The sequence below is a fragment of the Diadema antillarum genome, unplaced genomic scaffold, assembly GCF_040938485.1.
Source record: "Diadema antillarum isolate AM-2024a unplaced genomic scaffold, OU_Dant_1.0 seq00000697_RagTag, whole genome shotgun sequence".
NCBI classification, from domain to species: Eukaryota; Metazoa; Echinodermata; class Echinoidea; order Diadematoida; family Diadematidae; genus Diadema; species Diadema antillarum.
Window position 1 is genome coordinate 147,123 of NW_027271602.1, and position 27,571 is coordinate 174,693.

Here is a 27,571-nt window from a genome sequence, read left to right on the forward strand (position 1 = left end):
ACTGACTGTTACTATGGTGATTTAAGTTGTTAGCGCCGACAAACGTTGATGAAACATCCCCCAGGACAGACCACTTCAGTGCAGAGCTCAGTAAACATGTACTCATCTTGATCGTAGAGGGCGCATGTTTGTTGTATCATCGTTCGAAGTCGATGGAATGGCAATTTATTGTCATATGAAGGACAGGAATTCAGCTTCCAGAATGGCTGTTGCTATGGGAATTTGCTATTCTAGCACTAGTTGCTATCGTAACATCTTTTTTGAAACGGGGACCTGCTCTGACATTGTATTACGAAGAGGTTCAGCCCGGGCCCCATCACTTTTCCGTATCAAAGATACTAGTACTTCAATAAATCTCGGGGGGGGGGGGGGGGGGGGGGGGAGGTAAACCCGTACAATCCCGTTGAAAACAAATTTAATGGGTGATGAGGATGATTCCTTCTACAAATTATACACTGCCTTAAGTTATGAGGGTGAACAGGCTTTCAACAATGAGATAGATTGTCTGTCACATGGCAGGGGCGGATCCAGGAATTCTGCAAAGGGGAGGCGCCTTTAAGAATATGGAGGCGCACGCACCCCCCCCCCCCCCCCCCACACACACACACACACAATTTTTTTTCTTTTTATTTCTTTTGTTTTAACAAAAATTAACAGAGGGGCGCTTGCCCGATGCACCCCCATCTGGATCCGCCACTGCATGGTACCTGAATCCGCTTCACCCCCTGTGGTTGAGGTGGGGTGATTATCCCATTCATGCTGTCCACTGACCATTATAGAGATTTGTGCCACTGACCCTCACAAAAGACCATTTTTGAAAGGACGATGACCAAACGAATTACTAGAGTAAATGAATGGCGTGACGCAAACACAGAACAGGGGAATTGAGCCTACTAAGGAGCTGACTTCTGGTGTGAGAGAGGGGGAGAGAGAAGGAAGAAGAGAGAACGGAAGGAAGAGAAAAAGGGAGGAAATTAGGGCAAGAGATAAGAACAATGTGATTTATAAAGTAACTGACATTGAATTCATTTGAAGCGCATGAAATTGCATGTCTATATCGCATTATGTTTTGCAACCAGCGCAGAGAGTCAAGTATTTGGACGCCATAAAAATACACATGGATTGTACTAGTATGCTCTAAGTGCAGCTCGGAAGAACGTTATTTACACGTTGGTTATATAACCCTATAACAACTTCCCTAACAGTGCAACGATGTCAGTCAATATTTGTTGTTACTGATACTCCCGACAAAGAGTTAGGTAGACAGTAACAAGCTATAGGACTGATAAGTCTCTTGCTAGCACAGTACAAGTACATGTACCACCAATCGGTAAGATAAGGTGTTTGCTGTTGCCTGGGCCGTTTTCTTTTAAGCACACAATTTAATTCAACATCGAATTTCAGTTTAGGATCAGATATTAACGGTACCACCGCCCGCCCTGATGTAGTCCTTGCACTGAACGCATATTCAACTTGTGCGAAAATTCTTCCATTTTCCTTGTAAAGCCCGTTAGAATAATTTTAGTACGTAACTGTGACATATACATTGAACGACTGCTTCAGGCGAAGTTATGTTATTTCAAGTCCATTTTCATTGGTGTAATAACGTAAATAATCTTCAGTCTGAAGCTTTGTGACTGCCGTTTAAGAGGGGGATTCCTCCCGACCTGGAGGTATTTTGAACGAAAGAGATGGTTATATAATATACAGTGAAGCATTGATCATTGAAAATTTGAGCGATATTGGCAAATCACCCCAGAACTAGAGAGTATATACGACTTATCATTAATCTAGAATGAAATGACGTTCTTTAGACAGATGCCTTTTAACATGGCAGCGACGGCAAACTAATGTCATAATTATATAGGGCCTACCATCTTTATCAAGATAATAATGAAGGACATTATGTACCTTATTTCAATAATCATAATGATGGCATAATATAAATATGTCATATCAAATGCAAACATATTAAATTTCTAAATAGATCAGGAGAAATTTTTGATATTGTTTATTTGTAACATCAGGATATAGTTTTAATCACAACCACGTAACCACCGCGGCTACATCAAGGTAACAATCAACATAGGACATTATTACTTTATGCAGTTATCTGTTTAATTTCCCTCAATTTTCACATTTAATTCTATCTGTTTCATCATAACAGATCTACATTGTATTCAAAGACCTATATTGCAAAATATTCATGGGAATAACGTGGATCTGAAAACTGTTCTTGAAAAGCATGATTTTATTTTGTCGGTGATATACACAATGGAAGTAGATAGATGATGCGAAGATTTGATGCCTAATCAATGCCCGTAAACATCACTACATAGGCCTAATTATCATTCATCATTTGATCTTTTTGATCACTAATTTCTTTTGACTGCAAACGTGATGCAAATGTGATATTTGTTTCTGTTACGGATGCATAAAACTTTTATCGTATGGACACTGTAACTACAGTTGCAAATTTTCGATATTTTGTCATAATAATCCATTGTAATTCTCTCCTGTGTGATGCCCTCTATAACAACAGATACCCCTCTAGGATGAGTAAGGCCTATTTATCCTTTCAATAGTCCCGTGATCTGAGCAGATATTGTCACCCGTCCTGATTTAACGGAACGACTCTTCTCACATCTCTCAAGACTTTGAATAGAAACGGGTATAGAAACTTGGCAAAGCGTAGAAATCTCCTCAGCTAATCCTCACGGCGGTCGGTTGCTACGCGACCCCCAAACGTCTCTGTGTATGTCATAAATACACAGCGCGTGCGCAGTGGAGCAACGCGGCCACTATTACTTAGCATGCGCGGAGAGTTTGTTGACAACGTGGGTAACAAGTGGTCGTCTTCACCCTCGAGACTGAGAGGCGGTGATAAACAGACAACACTCAAAATACACTAACTTCGCCGCTCTTCACGCAACCTCAAGAGCGACTTCAAGACAGGCTTGTAAATAGTCATACCTAGTAGCAAACCGCATAGTGAAAGTAATAGTCTACCAACGGCGGAGCAACACTAATTCATCGCAATAAATCAAAACAAAACAAAAAGGTGGATTATATCTTCTGGAAGAATATCGTTATATTTGGATAACAGTAACTTCTTGGTACCAAATCGGACAGAATAATTACACCGCGACCATGAGTAACGTGGCGGTAGCGACATCGCTGGACCCAGCGGTTGCCCGGCGGCGGGACCAACTCTACGGTGCCGGGAGGATGGCGGCTCTGAGTTCCTTGAAGCAGTCTCTGACACAGGACCACATCAAAATGATTGCCAAGGAAGGGATGCGTTCTACCTCGCCCATCTTACAAAGTACTACTAGAGGTACCTTCATGGTGAGTGACAATTTTGTTTCTTTCTTCTTCTATTTGTCTTTTTCCCTATTAATCTAAATCACTCTGCAGTCATTCATCCTGCTACGAAAGTCTGCCTGGATCGATGACACGAACACATCCAAAGTTCAGTTATCATATCATAGGATTTTTTTTTTCTTCTGATTTTTAGGTTTTGCATTGAAGTATTCCATTATGTAAATCTTGGGATTAAAAGTCCGATGTGCCTTGAGCAGAGTATTCAACAACTTAATGCACTAATATACGCCTCAAGGCTTTACAGTCAGTTATATTCTAGTAAAAATAAAGAAGCGCAAGAAAGAAAGTAATATAAAAACAACAACACATTACAAACATTTGAACTACAGATACGTGTACTCATAAGTTATAGATCTTTATTCAAATCCAAATAACAAAGCTACTAGTCACTGATTCCATCAACTTTAATCATGTTTCATATGACCAATTTATATAGCAAACAAATGCACATGATTCCAGTTGAAGTACGTTGTATAGTTTGTGTGGCATATTATCATCGTTTGGAGTAAGATGATATAATCTATATACAACAAATGCTCTGGCTTTCTTTTTTGCCGTCACAGCTTTAGTGCTCTAATCGTTGTATTACAAATCGGCAATTTTCGAGATAATAACCTGACGGGGAGAAGCAAACAACAAATTTCTATATATATATCAGTAAAACAACGTCATGAAAAATGTCTGTCGGCTGTCTGGGACCGTCAGACGTCGTGTGGGTCTCGAGTGTGTCGGTGACCCCTTTGCCCCGAAAGTTGCGTCGCCTGGTTACTTTCAGCTGTACTCCCATGTGACATAAGAAATGTTAACCACAAATCCATCTTCACATGATAGAAACGCCACATGCAGGATTCTATATGAGGTGGCTAACGTACAGTACTTACTGCTAGTACACTGATTCTGTTTTATACTAAATGTATTTTGGTGAGGAACATAATTGAGAAAATCGATGGCAGAGATTTTACATAATTGTGATGACTGAAATGTTCGTCTGATGCCCTGTCTCTAAATCATTTGTTCAGAAAATGCTAAAAGTGATTCAAGAATTTGCTATACAGTACAGATTGGTTTAGACAAGGTCGGTAGAAAAGTACAGCCGTCATCTCGGTAATGAAAGTCGAACTGAAACCTCCATAACACGTCATCTAAATCAATGGTTATGAACAGTGTACAATACAATAATCTCTTGGAACCACAAAATTGTTTTTCCAATCTCAAATTATTTGCACCTTGAAGAGGGCCCACCACACAGCAAAGCGCCTTCACTTACACATTATGCATCTTGTATCTATAGAGCAATGCCTAGTCGTGCCCTCATGAAAGAAAAAGAGAAAAAGGGAGAGAGAAAAAAAAATCGATACTTGTTGTTCCCTTTCAACAAATTCCTGAATCACTCGGCATTGGCGAACAGCGATCGATGGTGGTTTGGACCTCGTCTCGTACAATGATTAACCTCCCCGCACCTGCCGCTTCTTCCTGTCCTTTCACCCGGCGGGAAGATATTAAATAAGTGCTAAATTCCATCATAAAGCTTGGTGTCGACCCATACAGTCTTTTATATAATATGGAAAAGAGTATAGAGAGTAAGAACAAATTGAAGTCCACATGTATATGTGCGTATACTGGTCTGCTGTTGATAACATACACACTTTGTACAGCTGAGAGAACTGTAGACATATGATAGAGTTTTTTTTTTCTTTTTCAAATGTTATATTCACCTTTGACTATACCTCAAAGAAGGCTAAGATTAGCTCATTACCTTAAACTTGTTTTTTTTTTAATTTAAAGTCTTATCCTTTTTTATGCAGGCACTGATGATGGTTTATGTTTATGCATATATTCTTATCATATTTCCAGGGAACGCAGCCAGATCGAAGTGTTGGCGTGTCTTGGGACTCTGGCCTTCAGGTGAGACAACATTTTAAATACTTTGCTTTGGGAAAAAAAAACCACACACACAAACACAAAGAATTAAGCCATAAAAACAACAAACCAACCCTAAATGATATCTCTTTTTTTTTCACCATCCGACGAAAAGTTAATTGTATCGAGCGTATATATTCACGGAAATAATCATCCTTTGAGCAAATCTATGGTATAATATCAGTTGTCTTCTCCTGTTAAGCATATCATTATCGAAAAGTGTACATAATCTTATTTGCTTATGTCAACGTACAGCAGCATTCATTAGCTCCGCAGTGTTAAAAGATTGTTGTTGTATAAAATAAAACAAAAAACGTGAATCAAACGAAATCCACCAATATTTTGCAATATATAGGCATGGTATTTCTTTGGTTGTCAAAACAAATCGTGTTTAATTATACTTGGTGTTTTGATAACAAATATACAAACATACAAACCTCATTCACTGTATCCAACCATGAATGTCAATGAATGTCAAGTGTACATATAGATTGGTTACTCATAAATAGCTGTATTATTATGATCTAATGTTACCATTCCCTCCCATTGTCTTCTCGTTCTCTCACGTGAAACAGAAACTAAGCCAGGTAAAAACCCGTTATATCCTACTCCTTAGATGTGCGGTGCAAACTGTTGTATCCCTCTCATTCCATTCTACTGACATCTAACATACCAGGATTGTCTTGTTTGTCTACCTCCAATGCCCTCTTTTTCCATCTTCTGTCTACCTCTTACAGACTGTCACTCTTTTGATGTGATAATTTCATGTTCGTTGGTATCTTTTTAACCATGTCTCCTGTTCAATCGACCCCTGATTTTCCGTGTACTTGTATAGCTTGACCCAAATTACAAATTAACAACACTCGCGTTCCTCTGACATGGTGTCTGAAACTATCGTTGTTTGTTCCTCTAACAGTGAAAAATTATAACTAGCGATAGTTACTTTGGTACTAATACACTTTTAATGTCTATTCTATAATAATGTTTGTGTGTTAGTTGAAACACCTGAATGTCAATTTCTTCTTTGTCTTTTTTTCTTTATTATGCTTGGATTTATCACAGTGCAAATTTGTTTTCTGTCATTAATGGGTTGCATGACTTATCAGCATAATGACGGCGACAAATACTGGATGTCATTTAGTCACGCCATTCCCTCTGTGTTCTAATTACACTTTCTGAGCTAGGCTATTATGGTGTATGTTTTAACTAATGGACGCAAACATTAAAAGTATGGATCTTATTACTTTTTTTTTGTCAATATCGCCACTCTCCAGTTTCCGGAAACAGATCATGTACAAGTATTACCATTTGATTTGCATGTATACCGTTATTCTAGATTGATTTTTCCCCTCCAAATTTAATACATTTTGACTGAAATCACGAATGCTGCACATTGATGTGTTTGTAACCATGGTAACTCTTCCCTCTTCTTTACCCGACAGATGAAATCTCATTTCGAATTTCGCGGAGATGGTGCACCCGTCGACGAAGCGATATACAAGACTTCCCTGACAAGCAACGACTACATAAAGACGAGATTAGAAAAGGTAAGATAAATGGTTATAATTCACTCTTCAGTTGAATGGAAAACATTTTCGTAGACATACGCATAGGATTGATATGTATGGTATGTATGTATGTATGTATGTAAGTTTGTATGTGTATGCTTGTATGTATAAACGTACGTATAATTATTTATATACATACGTACACTGTATGTATGTATGTTTGTATGAATATATAGACCCACAAATTATATGTTATATATTATGATGATGGTGCGTGAAATATGAAGAGATGAAATGATTGTCTTTCTTCACATTGGCATATCTCTTTTCTTTTTTCTTTTTTTTTTGCCTTTGATGCAACATTTTCATGGCTTCTGTGAAGATGTGACATAGGTGTTTTAACTTGCATCAGCTAGATTTCGGTAATTTGAAAATTATAAGCAAATATGCAATCACAAATCTTTGTTTTATTTTTGTTTACATGAATGCAGCTGCCGCCTGTCAAGCCAGAGGACAAGATCAATTTACCAGTAAGTATTGAAGTCTGTATCAGTTTTTCTCATGAAAATACTCTTCACATTGTGAACCGTTTTTGTGTAGTGATGGCGTACATACACAAAATGTGAATGTTGTGGTTTTGATAACATATCAAATCTCTGCTGACAAACTATTTCTCCCCCACCCACATACACACACACAAGGACTTACAATGCCAGTGGAAAATCGGACGTGGCAGTTTGAACAAAATTACTTTGTCTCGATGTTGTGACAAAATAAAACGTGGTGCTACTTGGTTATGATATTTGCTAATTCATTTTAAGATTGTCCACATCACTGTCAACTGGTCCTGATTGTATCTTCTTCTTTTTTCTTATTACAGGATATGAACCCAAGGTACTGGAGAGATGGTCAGTTTGGACAATCGTTGTATTCATCAGACTTCGTCGGTGGACAGGTATGAGCGCCTCTCTAGGAATACAGCTAAGCTAAGAAATGGCTCCCACAGTGGTAGGCGGCCGGCCACGGAGCTACACTGTTGCTATGCACAATCACCTGTGCGCATAGATGCGCGCACTCTGCACAATGATCAAATCGTCTAAAGCTCCTACTCTTTTGTGACGCAATGAAACATCCTTTGAGGTTACATAATTCTTATTATCTGCTTGTTTGCTCGTATTGACATAGAATAAAACGAGGTGCTTGTTATCTGCAAATACATTTATGCTATGGGAGTCTTTTAAATGTCTGACAGACTAAAAGTGTGCACAATAATAATATATCCTTTCGACTCTTGTTGACAGACGATACGCGATCTGGACCAGAATCCCGCCATTCCACAGTCGCGCAACGAAATGAGGAGACGAAACGTCAAGGACCTCCGCACGACACATTTCAAATTTGGCAACGATCCCTCAAGGTAGATATTTATTTTTCTTCTTTGGCGTTTTCCCTTGTGTCACTCAACACTCTCCATGCAATGATAAAAGAATAAGAAATAGTGTGATCGAAGTTCCTATCGGAATATAAGTCTATGCCTTGGAGATCGCACCAAGTCAAGTTAATCTCCTTTTCCGTTCTCAGTTATAACAGCGAGACGGTGGACTCGTTTCATAAAAACTTGTCGACGAACGGGACGAGGCTGGCCCCCATCCCACCGAGCAGCAAGACCGAACTCAGCCCGTCAGCCGTGGCCAGGAAGATGATCGAAGACGAGCGGGAATCTGCCGTCTTCAGACAGGGAGACTATAATGTCACACGTGAGTCATGCAGCGCTGTCTCGCTGAAGAGGTCTATTTTCTCTATGCTGATAATGACAATTGGTCTATTTCTTTGAATGACGGAGTGATCTGAACGAATGCAGAGTCACTATCTTTTTCGATCCTCTTTCGATCCTTTTCACTTTCAATCCTTCTCCTTTCTCCGTCTGTTTAAATAACATCAACTAACGATGCTATCTGGTGTGATTGATTAAATCGTACTTGACAGTTTGCCTGTGATGTCTAAAATTATTCAGAATCCCGATAAATCTCCTGAAATGAAGTCTTGAATATCGACATCATGCTGATACGTGATGTTTGTCGTGTTTTATTTGTCATTTTCATGCTCACCAATAATCGATAAATGCTTCCGTTGCCACAATGATTTGAGCTGTAATCATAAACGTGTATTCGCGATATCATGTGAATATCGTATATGTGATTTAAATTGCAGGACCCAGACCGGGACAGACGACATTCACACACGACTACGACGCCGCTTTGAAACCAGACAAATCGGCAGCTTTCGTCGAGCCCACGAGGATACAGAAAGGACGATTTCTTCAAGACGACCCCACGCTTAGGTATAGCCATTTTTTGTGTTGATTACCCCTTTTTCATCATTTTCATAGCATGATCAGACCTCCTAAATACTATATCATGCCTGCCGTTTATTCCAAACTTAATGTTTTTTATGCGTGTAGGAGCATGTACTATTTATCATTCGCATAGTCTTACATGACTGGCAACGTAGGGATAGTGTACGGGGCGATTTGAACAGTGATCCGAGGTGACTATGAATCCCCCAGACTGATGATGAAAAGTATTGAATATGCAAAGCAAAATAACAACAAAAAATAACATCAATAAAATGCTCTATGTTACCTTTTCATTATGCTTTCATCCTGTTCTAGTGTCCATCCAAGGTCATTCTTAAACAGAGTCTATAAAGATATCCAATAACTCAAAAGTATACACTATCCACTCACTTGTTCTGTCAATCTTGTCCTCAACAGGTCGCAGTTGGAAGAAGAGGGTGTATCTCTCTTGCCACCGATCCCCAAGGATCAGAATGCACTTGCCAAGGTGGAGGCCACCAGCTCGACGCTCAAACAAATCTTCCTCCAGTATGATCCTGCAAGGTACAGATTAAACGCCACTACCTTCAAACAGTCTGTCGGAAACTAAAACTTTCGACCAGGCATAGTACTGGCAGACTGGATTTTGGAAAACGTGTTCTAGAGAAGCTGCCTCTGAATGGATTTTAGGGACAAGGGAACAAGTTGTGGTCTCATAGGTTTAAATAAGTAAGTTTTATTTATGCCAATAGTTAATAAGACTTATACTACACTTGCTGTACAGTCACATGATACAGTGGTAGGCTACATGGTCTCTTCCCATTTTGTGGATTAGTGAGGGTGCCAAAGTTCCATCCAGTGCATTCGAATAGATTACATCACCTGATGTTTCACCTTAAAAGATGATAGTGATAATGATGGTAATGATAATGTACTTTTATGTTTACAATAAAGACAATTGCCATTGCCTTTGTTGCTCACTTTTTTTTTGTGTGTGTAATTTTTCATTCCAGAAGCGGTTGTGTGAGCAAAGAGGTGCTAAAGAGGGTAGTAGACTGCCTGCTAGACCCCATCCCACCTGTGGTGCTGGACACACTCATCACCAAAACTCACCACGGAAAAGATGGAACGATAGACTACAATGACTTTGTGAACAACTTTGCTGGTGAGTTAGCGTTTCATCGCGTTTGTTATAGATATTCCAAACAGCCAAATCACATCTGTTCTGTTCCATGCTGTTCTACTTTGAAGGTATGGCAGGTGAATAGTGATAGCATAAGAACATTATGTGGTCAGTGCTTTACCGAAAGAAATCAATTTTCCCCTCCTGAATGCATCTCAGAATCATTTTCCCGTTGTATTTTAGGGCTTCTATCATTCCCAAAGCTTATCAAACTTGATTATGACGAAGGCTTCTCCCTATATTCTTTCTTTAGCATGGAAAACGGGTGATTTGTCAAAGGCTGGCCAAGAAGCACACGCACCAGCTCCAAATCTGCATAGGATCACCCCCGGTGTGCTGTCCCGCGGGTCGGGAAAGAGTGCGGGGTCGGCTGAGGGAAGTCCCATGCTTGACAGTGCTATCCTCGGCAAAGAATACCAGACGTCCGTTCACTTTCAGGTTGGTGTCGAATCTCTCTTCCAAGTTCCCTCTGCAATATCTCCACTGATTGGGATGTGTATTTATTTTCGAAGTGGACTGTATTTTCCTCTACCCGAGCAAGCTCTTCAGTCTTTTATTCTATAAAAAAGAGACCGAACTATCATCCTTATTCCCCAGCTCTAGCAGGTTTATATTAGACAAAATTTCAATGACCTATAGATCGAATTTTGTATCTTTCCTTTCGTTGATGAAATGCTGAAAGAATTTGGACAATATTTAAATGGTTCATCTCACGTTACTCTACTACTGATTTGGAACCAAACGTTATTATTTTTTTTCTATTCGAAAGAGTATTTTTCAAATATCCTTTTCATGACCGATGTGGTACTAAACAGTGATGCTTGCATTTTTACCGTGCAGTTTGGAACGGACGAGGACCCGACTGGATCCATCTACAACAAAGATTTCGTCAAAGAGCGACCTGCCATTGAAAAGCCCGCCAGGACGGAGCCACCCAAGCCCTCAGAGGTACGTCATTCAGCTTCACCTCTCTTGTCCATCAAGATTCTCTTTCAAGTGACTGATCGAAAGCTTTTATATAAAGCTTTAATAACAGTTAATTTCGACTCAATTTTTTTCTTGAAAACCCTAAATAACACTGACACAATGTATGTTATCATGTCATGACTGCAGTTAGTGGCTGAGGTATATAACGAATGATTTCAACCCATTTTGATATAATGAGTTCCACGTACTGAATCACAGATGTTTGCTTTCATTTTTACTGCATGCCGTTCATGCCCGACTTGTTGTTATTCATTAATCTTACACTTTGATGGATTGATGCCTGTTTATATCTAGGTGATGCACAAGATCCCGGGAGTTGGTTTTGAAACGAGTACGAAACAGAGTGACTACACCGACTTCAGCAACACGCCGTCTCAGACGCATCTTAACATGGTAAGTTACCAGCTCATACAAATGTCAAACGTCACCGGTTCATCTCGTGTTCTTACGCTAATCGACGTAATAAACATGGCTCATTTTCGTCTTTATTACGAGGTATTTGACGAGAAAAGAAATTTACCGGAGCATGAAAAAGGAGAAGCTTGCATAAAAAACAAAATTTTGTGAAAACATTGTTATAGCTACTTGGTATGTAACAATTATTGCACCACTGGACGTATAACACACTTTTATTTTGTCGCTATACAAATTCCGTAATGACTCACAGAGTGAAATCACCAAATGAACCTTTGGCAATGAAAATGATAAGCATCATATTGTTCATATCTTGTTATGATTGAAATGCTATATGGAATATTATGAGTTATTATAGCGTCTAAAAGCCGACGTCCTGACCTGTTTTTTCACATCGAGTTTTCCTTTCGTGATCCACAGATGGCGGTGCGTGATAACGAGAGTTTGAGAAACAAGAGGCGCCATAACATCAACAACGTCATTCTGACTTGTGACCGCGAGCGGGATGCTGCCGATAGGCAAAACTCACGTGAGTCGAGTTCAAGGGTTCTTGCCCACATCATATCATGAATAAGGAAAATAGAACCAAGGTACTGCATGCTGGAAGATAATTAAACAGATTCTGTTGTAGCTGATTAAATCAGCTGGTAATGTTTACTATCTGTAATGACTACTTTTGAAGCCAATTTTGTTGTACTTTGCTGTCAAATATTGGAGTCAAAGAGCCAGTACTTATGATTTTTAGACATAGTGTATATGTCGCATAGAATGAGATGTTTTTGTCTTTAAGCGTTGTTTGCTTATGCGTCTTGTTTGTTTGTTTTTAACAGTATCTCACACGAATTACACCAAGCATTACATGGAGGGCGCCCCCAAACATCCAGACATCCCACAGCCAAAGTACCGTTATCTAGACACCATTGGCTGTCTCCCCTACACCGCTAACATCCCGATGACGTCGGAGACAAGCGAAGCCTACGATGCGCGCGGGAACATGGTTAACACGGCCGAGGCTCAGCTACGACTCAACGACGTGAAGAAAGACAGGCGGGAGCGGGTGGAGGACGCCAGGCGAGTCCACTTCAAGTTCGGCAACGACGGGCTCAAGCACGTAACCGAGGCCCAAGAGAGTTTTGCCGACGAAAGTCTCAGGGGGCCAAGAATTTCTGCGGCGGGGAAGAAGAATTCCGACGACCCCAGATACAAACATACTCAAATTAGGTGAGAATATTTGTTAGACAGACTGCTCTCAACCCTTTATTGCTGACAGGGACACCAGAAGCCTATCTAATCTTAATCGTATGTCAGTGTGACTGTTGATCCCGAGTGTTGATCACTACCTTTGCTTTGCTTTCACCTTTAAAAAGCCAAGTCCTGACGATTGTTTCTCCTCTGTTTAATTTGTTACAGTGCAAACACCCAAGACTTGACACTGAATCCAATGCGTCCCAGCATCTTCGAGTCGATCCGAATGGCCAAGAAATCCTACTACAACAAGTAAGTTCTCACCCTGAAAACTCTTATGAGATGAAATCTTATGTTTAATGTTCCTTGTATCAAAAGACATCGTTTCGACTCACTTCACCCATTGCTAAATTTCAAAAGAAAGAATAATCGTTGTCATTATCATGTTTTCGAGCCGTTTTTGTTTTCGTCCAGAAACGTTTCCTTTATCATTTGTTCAAGACATAATTATTGGAAATAAAGGCACCTTCTTCTCTGTGAAAAAAAAAAAATATATATATATGATATATTCACTAAAATTGTTGTGTCCTCGTATCTGACAGTACGCCGAATCCCCGAGATCCGCTACACATGAAGCTTCGGCGGACGTTGATGGCAGCAGATCCCGAGCAGACCGGCCGACTCACGCAGGCGCAGATGCGGGACGCGTGCAAGGGCTTTCAGATCAATGTCAGCCAGAAGTGCCTCAACAAACTATTGCAAAGGTACATGAAGTTTGCAGCGGACCGCAGTCTAAGGATTAAAGCAATTCACCCATTCCATATAGACTTGTTTTCTGTCTTCTGAGACTTGCTTTGAGAGACGGTATCAGCCCAAATCTGTCTGTGGCTAGCGATAGAATATCTATCGGAGAGGCAGTTGGTCTCGGTAAAGTATTGTGAACATAACCACTTCTTTAAAGAATACCAATGAAAAGGGATTGATTTCATATTGTGTATCGGATATATTATTCTAGCACGCAAACTTTTGTATAAATCGCAGCCCCACCTTTGAAAGTGAGTTTTCATATGAACGTGCATGAGAATTGGATACACTTGCTGGTTATTCATCTTTCCCTCTTGTTACGAAACAAAAGATTTAACTCGTGATTTGATGATTTCGAAAAAAAAAAAATGTTCGGTCAGATGGCAAGTAAGTTCGACAAAACGAATATCTAATGAACTTTTGTTGCCTCCTGTAACAGGTGTGATCGGGACGGTGACGGGCGAGTTGACTACCACCAGTTTGTCCGCGACCTGACACTGGAGCAGGTACCACAGGAAATCTCGGCTGCACACAGCGTGTCCACCATGGGTCACGACTACAAGCCTCTGCACCAACGGAGGTAAGCTGAAGTCTGCATCATAATTGAAGCATACAGTGACAGTTTTTATTTTGTTTGTTCAAAACAAAATGTTCACAATTTTGTTTACATTCACCCTATTTTTCGAATTATTGCTAAGCTGGACAATGAAATAAGAGTAAGAATGATGAGTAATCTATTTATGACAAAAGGAAGATAATTCGTAATTGTACTATCGTTATACACCGTAAAGCATTTGTATAGCTAAATAGTCATGAATGAGATGATGTTTTGCTTGTAATTCTACATAATCTATTTTACAAGATCATGTTGTTCTAGCATATTTCTGGTGTCATTTGTAATGATATGATATCTTTTATTCAACCTTCAGCCACACCGATGCTCAGCTTCTCACCATCCAACACATGGATAAGAAGCCAGTAATGCCAGCACCATCACATTTCTTCCATGCTGATCCGTTCTTCCGTAAGTTAATATTATTTTGCTAATATCTTCCCTTTGATCGCTGCAAATCTCACGCCATGACAAGTAGGGGTAATATTGATACATAATTAAAGCGTATTTACTCTGAAAAAAAAAAAAAAACTTTCAGTGTAAATTAGAACTGTCTTTGATTGCAGCTGAGCGTTATTATCGACACATTTATCTTTTTGTAATGTATTTATGTGTCAAAATGACATTCACAGAAACTCTATAGACTTGAAAAGACTTTGTTGATTTTTCATCACTTTCCCCCTTTGGCTTTTAATTAATCTTCATTCTAGAAATCAAGTTAATAAAAGATTTCTCTACTGTACTTTCCATTAAAATCCAGAGTAAAATTGCATTTGTAACTTTGAGTTCCGGCAAAGTCTGCAGCTGCCACTGAATATTTATGATCTCATCCTTCTCCTTTCTTCCACAGAAACCCCGTTCCTGTCCGTGTCAGATCGCGATTTCTGCAAACCTGAACTCCAAGGATCGTGAACAAACTCTCACCCAGCGGATAAACCTCCGTCCAAATCTCCTGTGCTGTCAATGATGTGTGCGCCACCTATCGTCCTGTACCTTTTGACTTCCGCTCTTTTAGACTCTGAAGATTTGCCAGCTTTGTTGCAGTTGTTGTTGTAAAATAAGTGCAATTTTAGAGCAAATAATTTGCAATATGTGCTCGGCTTGTACAATAAAGTAATTTGTCATTCCTTTATTTACAAAGGAGAAAAATGTTTAAGTGCAAGTTCTTTTGCCGTCCAGCGATTTATTCATTATTGTACAGGTATATTATTTGTTGTGTGTGAACTTACCAGCAGATAGCTATTCTGCTTACTTCTATTATTTTTGCCATGTATGCAGTTTATCTTGCTTCTGTAAGAATACAGAAAGAAGAAAGAGTGCGCATATGTATGTTGCAAATACCGTTAAAAAGTGCCGCTATAGTAGCGTGAATAAGCGCCAATCGATTATTAATAAATCTATTTGACACTGTAATGTTCAAGGGTGCGAAATTCGAGTCTAGGTGATTGCGGGTCTTGACCCTACCCGGAAACTCCATTCTACACCGTTGCACGATAGTCATAAGAGTTGTTATACAGTGTGTTGAAATATGAATGGTGATGGTTAATTAAGAGAGATGTAATCTTAAAGTTACCGTGAATAGAATGTTGTCCTGCTTCCAGAGCCAGGATTTTTGTAGTTGTTGTTTGGATATATCATGAGAATGAAGACGAGAATTTCCATTATGAGTTGTAGTAATTGTGGATAAGCACTGCATGCTCCGTTACGCTGAATGGCATAGGAGCATATTTCTATCATGTGCCATGTTATTGATGATTATTAATCATGCCTTGATAGTGAATAATGCTAACTTTGATTGCCTTATTTGCTGTCAGATTTGTATTTATTTGCCTAGCACAAAATTATGTCAAAGTGTGTATAGCCTATATATATGATATTCTTGCAAAACTTATATGTACCACAATTTGTATAGCATACATTGAGCATAGACATCTTATTTTACGCCAATTTTCATTAAATGCTCTAAAAACATAATATCACAGTCTTCCTTTGCAATAATGTATTGGTACAATAATTATCGGTATGCATATCTTATTTTACTTTTAATAACATACATGTATAACAAAAAAAAAATAGAGAGAGAGGGAGGGAGAGAGGATGAGACAGACCAACACAAACGCACATATGCACACACACACGCACATATGCACACACACACACAATTATATATATATAATATATAAATTTAAGGATGCACGTATTTAAAGGGTGTGTACAGTTCTGGTCGAGGTGAAGATTTAGCTTTTAACGTTTTGCGAGATATTCAAAAACTACTCTATGAGATGTCAAAGAGCATGCAGTTCTAAGGGTATCAAAAGTTTATTCGATGAAAATTGGTTTTGAAATGGCTGAGATATCCAAAAACGAGGTGAAACAAAAATATCCCAATAAAGTTGGGGCATGTGGCCTTTTATTATCACTTTTTTTTGGATATCTCAGCCATTTGAAAACCAATTTTCATCAAATAAACGTTGAATCCTTCTTAAAATTACATGCTCTTTCATATTTCATAAGAGGCTTTTCATTATCTCACTTATGAATGTTCAAAACATGAATTTCTACCTCAACCAGTACTGTAGAGTCCCTTTAAGGTGAGGTGATGATGTAATCGCCCATCAATGTTCCTCTTAGTGTTGAATATATTCCCTAATTCAGCATTACAGTAACACCACAATAATGATACAGTCAATGTCCTCTGAGACTGACCTTGTGAATAAAGAAACAAACATCAGAGAATAATATTGTGGGCAGACGCAGATTTTCATCACTGGTAAACCAATGTACTGCTGTGATTATGAGATGGAAGTCACATGCAGTATGCCAGTTCGCAGTTCCACCCAGCGCATGAGCAGAAAAAAGTTCAATCGTTCAAACAGGCATGTTGGTTTTTAAGTTCACTTGGATGAGCATTTGTGATGTACTTATTATCTAGTTAATCCCTATAAATACTGCTTGCCAGCACATCCACCTGACAACAAAAGTGGTATTTATAGCAATATCCAAGGAAAACGATTTTTAATACCGTCAATACAAACGAAGGAAATTGATGCTTTCCCAACAATACGGATCATTCAGGCCATCTGGTCTACCCAAGTTCATTTTTTGCTTGTTAGGCAGGATAAATGAAATAATCCTATAAATTGTAAATTGTTAGGTAAAGCTTGCGCATTATGTTGCTCTGAAAACGAGTGAAGTGCTCCTAACCGACTGAGAAAAAAGAAGAAGAAAGGTCATTAGTAAATGTTGTACCAATGTGCCCATGAGCTAACTGCAAACTGGCTTATATGTACCCAGTAATATTCAAATCCATGGATTTTTTTTTTCTTGAGGGCGGGGGAACCCTCGCAATAGATTATTCAGCCCTGGAATCTAGTTGGATGAATCCGACTTCAGAACATTAACTTCTGGCGGTCATAACTGGGGGCTTCCAAAGAAGACCAAAAGCACTTTCAAAGGGCTATGCAATGAGCCAGGTGCGTTGCTATGTCAGTACATGAATTTGAATTATCTTCTGTTAGGCATACTCGAAGCCCCCAGTTAAAAATTACCATAAAAAAAAACAAAAAAAAAAACAAAAAAAAAACAAAAACAAAACAAAACAAAACAAAACAAAACAGTACCCAAACCGAATTGGTCTCTATTATGTCAGGCAAACCTCGAGCCAATCAGTGTTATTGACAAGTCTGAATTCGGGACTAGAACAATGCATTTTTTTTTTAATTGTGTAAGTTGTTATACGCAAATTTGAATAAAATATATCAGAGATTATCACAATCAGGAAAGCTTTTCAAACTTCGTAGAGGGAGGAAGAAGATATCGCATTTCATACTTATGCGGTGTCTCAATTCGCAACCTTATTTAGCATCGATACCTTTAGTTTAATCACTAACATACAGATTTTATATTCCATTTGATATAAAAAAAGAAATACGGGTAACACATCAGTCATTTTGAGACAAATTGCACAAAGCTATAAGGACACATCAATGATGTGTTATTATGAGGAATCTACAAAAAAGCATAGCTTGTAATATGGGATGTATCATATTGTATTATAATATAATACTTTGTACATTTCGTATAAAACTTTATCATATTCAAATATAATTTATATGCATATTGTATTCTTGAATGTTTCGTCATTTTTCGTCATTGAGATATGAATTGTAGTTAACGCCGAGATGTATCATATCTTTTGAATCTACATCCCATATTACAAGCTATGCTTTTTTGTAGATTCCTCATAATAACACATCATTGATGTGTCCTTATACCTTTGTGCAATTTGTCTCAAAATGACTGTTGTGTTACCCGTATTTCTTTTTTTTTATATCAAATGGAATATAAAATCTGTATGAAATATGGAATATTTCCAGGTATTAAAAAAGATAACAGACTTAGTACACATGGAGGAGGGAAAATTGTCTCAAAATGCAACCAAAAGAGTACATCGAATCGTTCAATTTAAATTCAAAATACTAACTTCAAAACTCCGTTGTTAGGGAGGGGGAAATTACTCCATCTCACCCCAGTTCACATCTTTAGGCTTTCAACGTGGAACAATAATTAAGGGGTGACTGATACCATAATTTAGCCATTCGCATCTACCCCGAATATTATTTTGATTACTAGATTTTTTCCCAAAGTGCTTTACATTTAAGAATGTTTATCAGAGCAGCCCCCTCCAGTCAAGATCAAAAGTACCCCCCCCCCCCCCCCCCCCCCGTCTCGCAGTGGGGCTATATACAAAATACGTTCCGCGGCGCTTATGAAACTCCGTGTGTATACTCCTTTCCACACAGTCATGTCCAGAACGTCTTCGCATGCAGAGACGTACGCAACTATATCGGTAAGTCCTTATTGCTACATCAAAACTACAGGAACCTGTGAGTCATTGTAGTCATTGTATCCACGCTGGACATTCCATTAAAACACTCCTTGTACAACGTGATGTGTGGGAGACTGAGAAAGCTTCTCGCTTGAGAGTGATGACTTTGGTTCGCTTTGAACAACACGTGCCTACTTAACTATACCACCTTGGAACGGGTATGTATATCTTTGCATTGGAATGTGTACATCTTGCATGGTGTCAGCACCGTTCCAGCAAATGCATGGGGATACGCTGGAGCGGATATAACACACACTCATCTAGAGGAGTAACCAGTTTGTTTGTGCGCCTTATTGGCACAGAAGCACCGATAAGTGATAATAAAAGGTTACTAATCGCATCGGACTTGTCGGAAAGCTTTGTATTCGATGCCCTCGTTGTCCGCTCCAGTAGTTTCACTGTCAATTCGCGTCATTTTCCTTGAATTAGGATCTAAAAGGTTCAGAATAGTAGCCCATTTTGCCACTGGTCTCCCCCTTCAGAATCAATAAGTTTTTAGTTTCTTTGTTTATTTTGGGGGTGTTTACTTTTTGTGTGTGACTTTGGGGCCCAAATTTTGTTTTGTGTCTTATTCCACATGATATACATGCAACGCAGGCCACTAAACTTACAGTAGGTTACACGTTTGTGTAGCCTCTTAGTCTTCAACGTTTCCTAAATACAATATTTATATAAACGGGTCCATTTTTTCTGCATCTGAAATAGCTAAGCTCGAGGGTGCTTCCCCGTTTTCAAGATTATGAAATGATACGTGGTGGGAATTGTTGGTGTGTTGTTGTTTGTTTTTCTTTTTTGTTATGGAGATATATTAGGTGGTTTTTTTTTCTCTGACGGTTCCCAGTCAGTGCAGTTGTGGTGACATAAATTTAATACAGTGCACGATGGATTACGTATAGGAAACAGACATGCAACATTAACACCAGTTACAGGGCTCCACGTTTAAAGATTGTTTTATTCTGTCAAGACTGAATTTAGTGCGTTCAGTTTCATAGTAGTTGATATTGTCACCACTTTTGAAAAGATGTCACTGTGGTTTAAAGTATCACGATATTGAATGTGAGGAGGTCAATCTGGTATTCATTTGTAAATATGATTTAAAAAGTGATTTTTTTTTTTGTGTAGCTATAATAATAGGCCTATAACTCACGAATTCCAGACTTCGACGTTTTTACAAATGTATCGATACATGCTGTTGTAATTATTCTTTATGTCATTCTGTTTCCATTGTATCATAACGTGAACATTTCCATGTTTGTTTTGTTTCAAAATGTAGAAATAGAGCAAAGCAAAATTATCATCAGCCCCTCAGCCCGCTAGCCAGACACCATGTCGACTAAGAAGGGTCTGTTGGAAAGACTGGCCGCTGGTCCGGTGATAGGAGACGGCAGCATGTTAATGACTATGGAGAAGCGGGGTTACGCCGTGGCTGGTGCCTGGACGCCCGAGGCTGTTATCCAGCATCCCGATGCTGGTGAGTCTACGTCTATTCCACAGTGTTCACTAGGAAAGAAAAAGATTTCGTTTTCACGGTTATCTTGAATAATTTGTGCGAAAAACAACGACGCAAATGCTACGAATATTCTCCACTGTCATCATCAAAGTTTATTTTCATTGATTATGATGTAGAAAGACTAATCACTGCTATGACAAGATTTTGAAAAACAAGAAGAAAGGATGGATGTATGTGAGGAGGAATAAGGCAAGAGCAGAGAACCAAGAATGGTAATGAAAGTTTATCAGAATAGTTGAAGTAGTAATAGCAAGACTATAGAGAATGTGGTCATTATTATTATGTACAAGAAAACGAAAAAAAAAAAAAAGATGGAAAGAAGAAGAAAAAAGAAGAAGAAGAAAAGGCAAGACCAATCGTTAGGGATAATTTTAAACAAAATAAACGAGAGAGTAAATAAAGACAGAAAATACCTTAACTCGAAAAGATCATCTACCATCCTACCTTCAGTAAAACAACTTCATCGCGAGTTTCTGAGGGCTGGAGCCGACGTCCTGCAAACGTTTACATTCTACGCATCAGAAGATTCCATCGAGGGCAAAAATTCGTCAGCCTCCGTTGAGGATACACTTCTGAACGTAACCATGATATCTTCAACCCCTTTTCTCAGAGTTTAGCGGTTGAAATAAATACGTAGCACATCCAAACAAAGCAAGCCATTTGAATAACTTTGTCTCCAGAGATGTCGTGATGCCTAAGATATTATATAGTCGGAATTATTCAAACTATGCTAAAGGAAATAAAAGTTGGGGGCATTCTGGCAATGTCCAGTTACTTGATATTCAATGTTCATAATTATGCTGGAAGTTCAGATTACAAAGCAAACTGCGATTGCTTGCATAGAGGACAGTCAGGGCATATGTTTGCAGAGAAACAACAACAACGACGACGGTGATGATGATTATGATGCTATAATGATAATGATGATAATATTAATGGTAGTAGTAATAGTTATAATAATAATGATGATGATAATAATAAAAATAATAATAGTAATAACAATAATAATAATAATAACAACAATAATAATAATAATAATAATAGTAGTATCAATACTAGTATTAGTAGTAAAAAGCATCGCTTGATCTAGGAAATAGACTTTGTAACAATTTTGCGTAGACCACACAAGTTTGACGAGATGCTTATTAGCCGTAATTCGTTTGTGAAATCATGTTTTACTGAAATCATCTTGATGTAAAACGGGAGTGTCTGTAATTCAAGCAATATCAACTTCATTATAAGGGAATCTGTCTTCATGCTTTGTTGTAGTGGGAGGAGCTGAACGAGCGGGCCTGCGATCTAGCGAGAGAGGTGGCTGATGAGGGAGACGCCCTGGTGGCAGGCAGCATGGGTCCCGTGGTCGCCTACGAAGTCGGGAAGGGAAAGGATGTCGTCCAGAATCAGTTTCGACAGCAGTGTGATGTCTTCAGTCGCAAGAAAGTCGACTTCCTCGTAGGAGAGGTAGTAACGTTGTCGTCTTATGTTTAATTTTGGCTAGCCATTTGGCTGACGTTTCATGCTTTATTCGCATTGTATGTACATTGTACTTATTTTTAGCTCTTGACCTTTAGTCGTTGGACGTATACATGTGTTAGATGAGCATAATGCTCATGAATATCATCTGCGAGCTGATCGAGGTACATGTGTGATTTATTTGCAGATTAGATTCGTAGCAAATATTTGGATGGTTAAAGACCTTACTCAAATCAAAATTAGCTATTCGTATCATCACTGTTGTACTGCGCTTTCTACACCATGCAAAATTCCGTGAGCGAAAGCCATTGCATATTCCTTTTTTATTCACTCTGTTCAGTTCTTCAGTTACACGGAAGAAGCCGAGTGGGCCATTGAAGTGATGAAGACTTACGGCCTACCCGTAGTGTGTATGATGAGGATTTGTATAGCTGGTGATGAGATGGGCGTGAAGCCAGCCGACTCAGCCGTCAGACTGGCGAAGGCAGGTCCGTGAGCCTGCGCGGATATCGATTGCGACGTAACAATCCAACCTTTTTCCAGAAAAGTTCTCCTTTTTCATTTTTTTTTAAAGCTGCGCTTCTTCATGTATGTTTATGATTATGCGTGTGTTTGTGTGCGTGTGTATGTGTGTGCATGCGTGTGTTAACACCAACTTTTAGGATGAAGTCGACAGCACAAAGTAAGATTTATAACATACTCAACTTTGAATCACCTGTTGTTAAGTAACCCTGAGGAAACGTGCGGCCATATGATGGTAAAGCATCTATACGTTCGTACCTAAAATGATTGCCAACAACACGATGATTCCATTCATTTTTATTTTCCCTTTTCTACAGAACATTACAGGATATAAACCCGATAAGCTTGAATAGGAAAATACAGTAATTCAAAAGAGGACAAACATTACAGATCAGACAGGACAGAAAAAAAACCAGCAAACAAATATACCGAACAAAAAACACTAATTTGCAAAAGTACAGCAACATGACATGGGTCTGTAAATCACTAATTGTACTTTAATTTACCTACATAAGTACCATAAATACCAACAGCTTGATAATGGGCATATTTTGAGAAAAAAAAATCACAATATTACTTCAGGAAGTACCGCATCAAGTGTTAATCTATATATATTTATTCTTAGGAGCGGACGTCATAGGAGTGAACTGCTGCTACGATCCCAATATTGCACTTGAGACAATTGCTATGATGAAAGAAGGTCTTCAAGCCTCCAAACAGAGGGCGCACCTCATCTTACAGCCCGTAGGATTCCACACTCAGGAAATCGCAGGAGAGCCAATCGGATACACCGAGCTTCCAGAGTTTCCTTATGGTTAGTAACTCAACGCCATTGTCCAATTTGGACGCGTCAGAACTTGCCGCCCACCAGAATCAGTATCAAAAAACAAAGCAAAGCAAAACAAAACAAAACAAAAAAGGAACGTCCCACTATTTTCACATTTCACTATCTATTATCGATTCTCGTTTGTTTTTTACGTAACTTCATGTAAAAAAAAGTGAGGGAACATCACCTTCTTACGTTGATAGTAGACTTTCCTGGCACTGATTTAATGTTTACCAGCCTCTATGAATAATTGCGGTTTGGTATAGGAGTGACGATAGTGATAGGTCTAGTGTACAGTGCTGTTTTCCTCACGATTCCTTCTTTTTGAAAATATGGCTCATTGGCTAAAAAATTATCAACTACTCAGTTCCAATGTGATGCTTTTGTTTTCCATGTGTACCATGCTAATTTGCAGTTGTCTTATCTCTCTCTTTGTCTTGTACGATACAATAATGTGCTCATCTTACAATGCAACATCAGCGATGGAGCCCCGTGTTCTCACACGGATCGACGCGCACAAGTTTGCTCGCGCAGCGTACGAGCTCGGAGTTCGGTACGTCGGTGGATGTTGCGGATTTGAACCCCATCATATTAGGGCCATATCTGATGAGGTATAATGTCCGCTAGGCGGAAAAACAAAGTGCAGTTTAATATAAATCAGTACATGCTATATAGTTGATCCTTGGTTGATATTTCTTGGTTAAGTTTTATTACACTGTAGTACATTGTATACTCCTCGTGTACATTTTTACTTCAAATCAGTGGTAAACTACCATCATGCTGAATATTATCATCAACAATCAAAACGTGTACCTAAAGTTTCATTTTCAATGGTAAATTTCCTTGTTCTAAGAATGAAAGTGTAAAAGTTGAATTTTCTGCAGTGAAATGTTCCTGTCGTTTTTGCTTCCAAAATTTCACATATATAGTTGAAAGAAGAACGAGGCCGTGGAGTTTTTGGGATCGATAAATCGGGATTTCCTCAGAGTTTGAATAGAAGTTTCGTTGCAACTCTGCGGAAGAGGTACGTGCACGCTCAATTCAATACAAGTTTGCGGTATACAATTTTTAATACGTAATATTTCATCTGTCAGTGGGTGGACTGCAATGATTTAAAGCAAATTAGTAAATGAACTGAAATGGTATTTCCTTTTACTTGTGTAAGAGATATTTGGAAGAGTGTAATTCAATTCATTCTAAATCATATGCGCTTTCATGAGTTGTATAATGTATTACACTGTACCACCTTAGGCAGTCAACAGAACATAGCGATAGTTACAGCAAAGGCTGAACAGCTAATTGCTTACTGAAACACGGAAAAGAAGATATACTCAATGTGAAAACAAATGAATTTAAAAAAAAGGTGGGTGATAGTTCACACCCACGAACAATAAACACAGTGAATTAAAACCCTAAAAGAGGCAAGTGAAGAAGGGAAATGACGCAGGAAGAGTGTAAGGAAGGCAAATGAGACAGTCGCAGAGCTATTACCAATGATCTGGAAGTGAGGGGTAGGGGTTACAGCTGCCCCTGTCTCCTACCCCCCCCCCTCCATTAGTGCAATCTCAACTTCTATTCCAGCTCACCACTGCCCTTCGACTGTCACTAAGTATTTACCACACTCCCATGTTGCTATATTTTATCACTGTCTCATTTTGCCACTGTCACTACTTTGTATTTGCCACACCCCTCCCCCTTGTTTATACTCTCCCGTAGCTGTCTAGCTGCCCTGACTGGTCTTCTATCACCAAATAACTCTTTTCAAGGACTACATAGTTGCTACCATCAACCTCACTTCCTCATTTGCATCACCATGCAAAATAGTTAATGGGTACACTGTATTAGTTTTCTTGAATTTGTCTTCCTCTGCACATGATGGACCCTACCACAAATTTAGGGTCCATGCTCTGTATGTTTGTAAGGTCGCGACTGCAGATCTGCATTTTTAAACAAAATTAATACACTATGTCGGAAAAGGGGACCAGCGTGAATCTTCACCCCTGCTTAATAATATCTTGCCTTCATTCAACGTGTCTTGTTTCATTTTGTTTTTGTCACAGAGCATCGAGAGACTATTGGATGAACCTGAAGCCCTCTGCTGGAAGAGATTGGATTATGAAACGAGCAGAACTGAGACCAAAAAGTAGCGATAGCAAATCTTCATGAGACAACAGTTACTTATGTTTCATCACAATGTTTGAATTTTGTATTCCTATTCTGACCTAATGGTGTAAAGGGTAATGTTCATTTCCTTTACATTACTGCTTTATATAGACATGAACCATAGGCTACTTTTGTAAGGCGTTCTTCAACTTGTGGCTATTTTCCATGAACTTGAATACCTATATCTTTTTCATTTTATTTTGTATACGTACTACAGTGTACAATCAATCATGTACCAAGATATTTGAAAACCGCTATAGTCCTTGCTTTAGGGAAGAAAAGACGGATTTCTTAAGAAAAAAAACACACTTTTTATCAGGTTATGCACAGTATGTTGATAGTATATGTTATGAAATGTGCATATACGGAGTAAGTGATAAAAGAGTGATCTACCTCTGAGAACGTTCTGAAAAGTCTGTGAAGCATAATATATGCAGAATCTTGGACAGTGATTCTTTTTAAATCGAATGGAAAAGCAAACAAACAGACAGAACGCTTGCGTCGGTTTGCCAACGTACATACAGAATATTTCTCTTAGTGTAAACATAATATGAAAAGAGAATGAGTATGGAGTATCTTAGAGACAGAGATAATGATGACCTTGTATGGTGCAATTTTCAATGTGGAACAAGGCTGTCAAAGCCTTAAGTGTAATAATCACATTGATGATTGTTTCAAAGGTATTTAGCCCACATTTGCAAACCCACGAAAATCAAAACTGCATAAAACAGGTCCAATATGACTTCAAGTACAAGTTATAACAGTAACATACCTCACCTGTTGCTCATACCATTCGATAAAAGAGAGAAAATCATCGTTTTAAAATCAATTTTCAAACCGGGTCAACCCGACCCAAAATCGAATTACGAGCGCGGGCTAGCTACGTACATGTAACTTACACATGTATCGCATGCATGTAGTACGTACGTGGACCGGAGTTAGCGAGCGTTATACGCATGCATACGGTGCATTTTCATTTATTTTTATGAAAGTAATGGACTAATTGGAACGAAATTTTTGCACAGGTGTTACTGCAATCATACCCAAACTCCATGCTAACTATGAGACCAATTGCTGCAGGTTTACAAATGTGGGCTAATACCTTTCAAAGTGGCAGGATACGGGGAAAGAGCTTGGAGAACGGACACACACACATACATGTAGTATACAAACACAGGTATATGTAAACAATGTATTATAATCCCGTTATAGCGGACACGGTTTTTACGAAATTTGCAGTCATAATGAAATGAAGATTCAGGTACCAAAATTATCATCTGTATCATACTTTATTCGTTAGGTTATAACGAAATTTCGATAAAACGAAAAAGTTAAACTGCCGGTCTCGATAATATCATTATAACGATAGTCGGCTATATTAATATTGTTTCGTCATTACCCAAAACAACACTTCATACATTGATTTCACTGCATGTGTATCATAATGTATTAGGTTAGAGAATAAATTTCAGACAAGATAGTCCTTGATTTGAAAGTGTTCTTCTTTTAAGACTTTCAAAGTTTCAAAGTTATACTCCAGGAGCGGCAAATTAGAGCATCTTGACCAATAATCACATTACTGCCTTAACAATTCTACCATAAAAAGTATATTGCCATGCATGCATATCACGTATGGATGTTGTTCAAAAGAAGAAGAAGAAGAAGAAGAAGACGAAGAAAACATGAACACCAAAGTGTACGTTGCGTAATAGCATGCAATGAGTCTAACATCATGATAGCATTTACATTTAAACGTAAAATTAGTAGCAATTTAAGTCTCATATTTTGGAATATAGGGTATACAGCGGCTCACACTGATACCCAGTCAACTCGAGGTAACCTCCGGAGGACACATT

The 27,571-nt window shown here is 38.7% G+C and overlaps 2 protein-coding genes across 3 annotated transcripts; both read left to right on the forward strand.

Moving 5' to 3' along the window:
• The first annotated feature begins 2,942 nt into the window (after positions 1–2,942).
• Positions 2,943–15,310, forward strand: LOC139737650 (uncharacterized). The gene is made up of 21 exons (XM_071648326.1): positions 2,943–3,348; positions 5,239–5,289; positions 5,880–5,891; positions 6,747–6,851; positions 7,304–7,342; positions 7,693–7,767; positions 8,114–8,229; positions 8,394–8,569; positions 9,024–9,153; positions 9,586–9,711; positions 10,161–10,312; positions 10,584–10,768; positions 11,171–11,278; positions 11,612–11,710; positions 12,152–12,260; positions 12,562–12,952; positions 13,142–13,228; positions 13,519–13,680; positions 14,160–14,300; positions 14,650–14,744; positions 15,184–15,310. Exons 1-21 carry the CDS (start codon positions 3,151–3,153, stop codon positions 15,243–15,245), a joined length of 2,619 nt encoding a protein of 872 aa, XP_071504427.1. The 5' UTR covers positions 2,943–3,150; the 3' UTR covers positions 15,246–15,310.
• A 3,810-nt stretch (positions 15,311–19,120) lies between these two features.
• LOC139737652 (betaine--homocysteine S-methyltransferase 1-like) lies at positions 19,121–27,187 on the forward strand. Of its 2 annotated transcripts, none has more exons than XM_071648328.1 (9): positions 19,121–19,182; positions 20,495–20,692; positions 21,182–21,309; positions 22,001–22,192; positions 22,545–22,692; positions 23,352–23,540; positions 24,033–24,163; positions 24,482–24,576; positions 25,613–27,187. In XM_071648328.1, the coding sequence occupies exons 2-9, from the start codon at positions 20,548–20,550 to the stop codon at positions 25,716–25,718; spliced, it is 1,134 nt and encodes a 377-aa protein (XP_071504429.1). In that variant the 5' UTR covers positions 19,121–19,182; positions 20,495–20,547; the 3' UTR covers positions 25,719–27,187. The 2 variants fall into 2 exon arrangements, with proteins under 2 accessions (XP_071504429.1, XP_071504428.1); XM_071648327.1 differs by having other exon boundaries at positions 19,148–19,379.
• The last annotated feature ends 384 nt before the right edge of the window (positions 27,188–27,571 follow it).